The 3,398-nt window shown below is 37.0% G+C and overlaps 1 protein-coding gene and 1 long non-coding RNA gene across 3 annotated transcripts; one reads left to right on the forward strand and one right to left on the reverse strand.

The window, feature by feature from the left end:
* Window positions 1–441: 441 nt before the first annotated feature.
* LOC131019999 (uncharacterized) lies at window positions 442–1,058 on the reverse strand. The gene is made up of 2 exons (XR_009100571.1): window positions 919–1,058; window positions 442–838 (listed from the first exon to the last, which is right to left on the reverse strand). It is a non-coding gene; the product is annotated as an uncharacterized LOC131019999 (long non-coding RNA).
* Window positions 794–3,398, forward strand: LOC131019998 (protein ZW2-like). Of its 2 annotated transcripts, XM_057948634.1 has the most exons (5): window positions 794–1,308; window positions 1,377–2,034; window positions 2,737–2,823; window positions 2,922–3,050; window positions 3,124–3,398. In XM_057948634.1, the coding sequence occupies exons 1-2, from the start codon at window positions 904–906 to the stop codon at window positions 1,629–1,631; spliced, it is 660 nt and encodes a 219-aa protein (XP_057804617.1). In that variant the 5' UTR covers window positions 794–903; the 3' UTR covers window positions 1,632–2,034; window positions 2,737–2,823; window positions 2,922–3,050; window positions 3,124–3,398. The 2 variants fall into 2 exon arrangements, with proteins under 2 accessions (XP_057804617.1, XP_057804616.1); XM_057948633.1 differs by having other exon boundaries at window positions 2,737–3,050.

The raw sequence follows: 3,398 nt of genomic DNA on the forward strand, positions 1-3,398 counted from the left end.
TAATTGTTGAGACGAATTCGCCGAAAACATTTAATTTAAAAGATGAAAATAGGAGCATATGGTGGAAGGCTGTGGTGGTTTCTAGCAGTTGATCGATTGATTTTTTTAGTGAGAGACAAAATCGGAGAAAAGCGATTTTGTGCAATTGAGGAAAGAGAAAGAGAAATATACGAGAATGAAAGACCGACATGATACATTAAAAATTAAAACTTCATGCAATTGAACAATAATAGATAATACTGTGCACAAATATGCATAACTTAAAATTCAACATTCACTACGCATAATGTTCATATTTCATATGCAGTTTTGTCTAGATATGTATTTTTTAAAATTATGTGGATTCATGCGGTAGACATTTTTACAATCATACCCCTTCACAGAATAAAAATAGATTACATGATTGAACGTAACAATAATCTAAAATATCAACAAACACAATAAACGATGAAGATTGGATATTTATGAATAACACAGGCGGCTTACTAATATTTATTAATGACCATAACAAATTGACAAACTCCTTTTCTTCCTATTTTTGGGAAACATCTAAAAAAGAAAATGAAGTACTTCTCTACTAATCCAACTAAGATGGAGCTCCTCTAAATCAAACGGTGTGTTATGTTTTTTTGAACAATATCAAACGGTGTGTTGTGTGTGTCAGGGAGAGAGAGAGAGTTGGCCTTGCCCCTTTGGATGTATGAAGAGTTCTCTGCATAATTATACATATATCTTCTTCCATCAAACAGGTGACGACATTTCTTGTCTACCCCCATCCTCCGCCGCATCACCTCGCCGCCGAACTTCCTTAAGAGCTAATCCATCTTCCAAACATGAGCTATATATATAACACGATCAAGATCAACATGTTACTTCAAGCCCATCTCAAAAAACAAAACAAAAATGGTAGAGACAAACCATCAAACATTCGGAGCCTTTTTCGAGCAGTGGATTATCCGTCAGGAGCACTATCTCCGGCTGCTCCTCCGCGAAATGGACAGCGGCGGCGGACACTGCAGCGACCTCATCAATCAAGTCACGCGTCACTACGCCCAGTACTTCGAGGCCAAGGCAAGAGCTGTGGAAGAAGATGTGTTTCTAGTGCTTGCGCCAACGTGGCTTAGCTTGTTCGAGAGATCGTATCTGTGGGTGGGCGGATTCAGGCCTGGAATGGTGCTTTGCCTGGTGGGAAGCAACGTGTCCGACTTGGGAGACGACCAGTCTCAGAGGATAAGAAGACTGATGAGCGAGACCCAAGAGGAGGAACGTGAAATCATGGATGAACTCAACAGAGTTCAAGAGGAGATGGTACGTATATACTTCATGCCGTTTATTGTTTTGGGATATGTTTACAAATCTGGATTACACAATTGCAGGTGTCTTCAACAATGATGCAAGTTACGAGGCACATGCAAAATGGGGAGAAGGATGAATTGGAGTCTGCGATTGATAGGCTCAAAGTGTCGATGCAGAGAGTGGTGGAGTGTGCGGATTTACTGAGAAGGAAAACTGCAGTGATTATGCTGGAGATACTTAACCCAACTCAAGCTGTCAAGTTCCTCGCCGCGGTGGCCACACTGCAGCTCAGCCTCCGCAAGTGGGGGATGCGTAGTGATGTGCACAAGGCGTAGCACCACCATTTTCTCTCAGATTAATCACTCACTACAAAAATAATAATAAATATAAAGTATTCGTAGATTGATTACGTCTGTTGTTGTACCGAAGTTTTAGCGGTGCTCAGTCCTAGCAGGCTTGTTGTTGTAGTGAATTTCAGGCCTTCCATCGTGAAGATTTAAAATAGATGCATCATCTTAATTGATGAACACAACACTTAGGCTCGAATTTTAAAGGAGGCAAAATTTTCATCTTTTCGAGTTTAATAAATTGTATCTAAATGCAATAACTTATCAAAGCACTCTATCTATCATGTTTTCACAGAAGTGTTGTGTTGTGTGTCCTCCGTCTATTATCCGTTGCTCTGCTCGACAATATTGTGAAGAAGCTAAAGAATCCAAATACGCGTGTCACTCGAGAGTAAGTATGATTCTATCTTCTTCTTTTTTTTTCTTTTCATGTAAATTTCTATTCTTATTGGAGAACTCAACTGAATCAACCAGGATTTAAATACAACACATCTTAATTTTGATAATTATAATCAACATATATTGCAAATTTTATCTGAACACAAAAAAAATAGTTTTGTTATGTTATTCTTGGATTATGAACCATATAATATTGGAGACAAATACTGATAAAGATGCTACAGAATATATAGGATATATTTATATTCCGTGTTACACACATATAACTATGATGTTGAAGAGTTACTGAATTCACACCAATTTTTCTATTACATCATTAGATTACGTGATTAAGAAAGGAACCTAATCTATAGGGGAAGAAAATGTGCATCTGCCACTTGTTCTAGTCTTTATTTATGCCTCTTAAACTAAGTTTATTTATCTCAAATTTTGTAATGTCACAGCTATATGTAAATAGGTGTCAAATAATATTATGCTAGTATTTTGCCGAGAACTTTGTTATCTTCTTTGAGTTTTAAAGCTGATTTGTATTGCTAAAGGGGTACGAATGAGCATAATTTTTCATTATGACTTAGATCTTGATAGTGATGATGATATTGATGATAATGATATTGATAGTACATGAGTATACACGACTTCAATTTTCAATTTTAAAATTTTGTTCTATTTATCTAAACACATTATAGTTGTACAGTTAATATGGCTGGCCGAAGAGGAGGACTTCGTGCAACTAGAAGACATGGCAATGATCCCAATTCTACGTCCTCTGCTTTACGTTCTGGTTAGACCTAAATAAATGTGTAATATGACAAGATTGCTATTCTTTTAGTGTTTACAAAATTTGCTGACTGATACATTCTTATTTCATTTTATTTAAAGACTCTTCTGCGTCGATTGTACCGCACGCTGGTAAGTAAACTTATATAAGTTTAATAATTTTTATCTTAGTCTAACTTGTTTCTATTTCTTATATAGCTCAAAGTCAAGATAGAATGGAGAACAATATTGGTTAGTTAGATAATTATTTAGTTACTTAAGCCTTTTATATAATTGTTCATTAATCATTTTTACCTACTACCAGGTACTAAAACCCAAGTTCACGGCTCAACATCGAACACGAGAACTAGGAGTTCTCATGTTCGTGGACAGACCTCTGGTCTAGGAGCTCGACAGTCATTGAAACATGCCAAAAACAGGTTTACCGTCCAGTTTAAATTTGGTTCGAGAGTAGCTGTATGTGCCAACACCTCAAAGTTCAACAATGAAATTGGAACCATTTTGCGTACGGATTGTAGTCTCCGTTACGATGAGTGGAGGGATGTACCAGAGTCTGTTAGGGCACCTCTGAGGGAGAAA

This window comes from Salvia miltiorrhiza, chromosome 4 (assembly GCF_028751815.1).
Source record: "Salvia miltiorrhiza cultivar Shanhuang (shh) chromosome 4, IMPLAD_Smil_shh, whole genome shotgun sequence".
In the NCBI taxonomy this organism is placed as follows: domain Eukaryota; kingdom Viridiplantae; phylum Streptophyta; class Magnoliopsida; order Lamiales; family Lamiaceae; genus Salvia; species Salvia miltiorrhiza.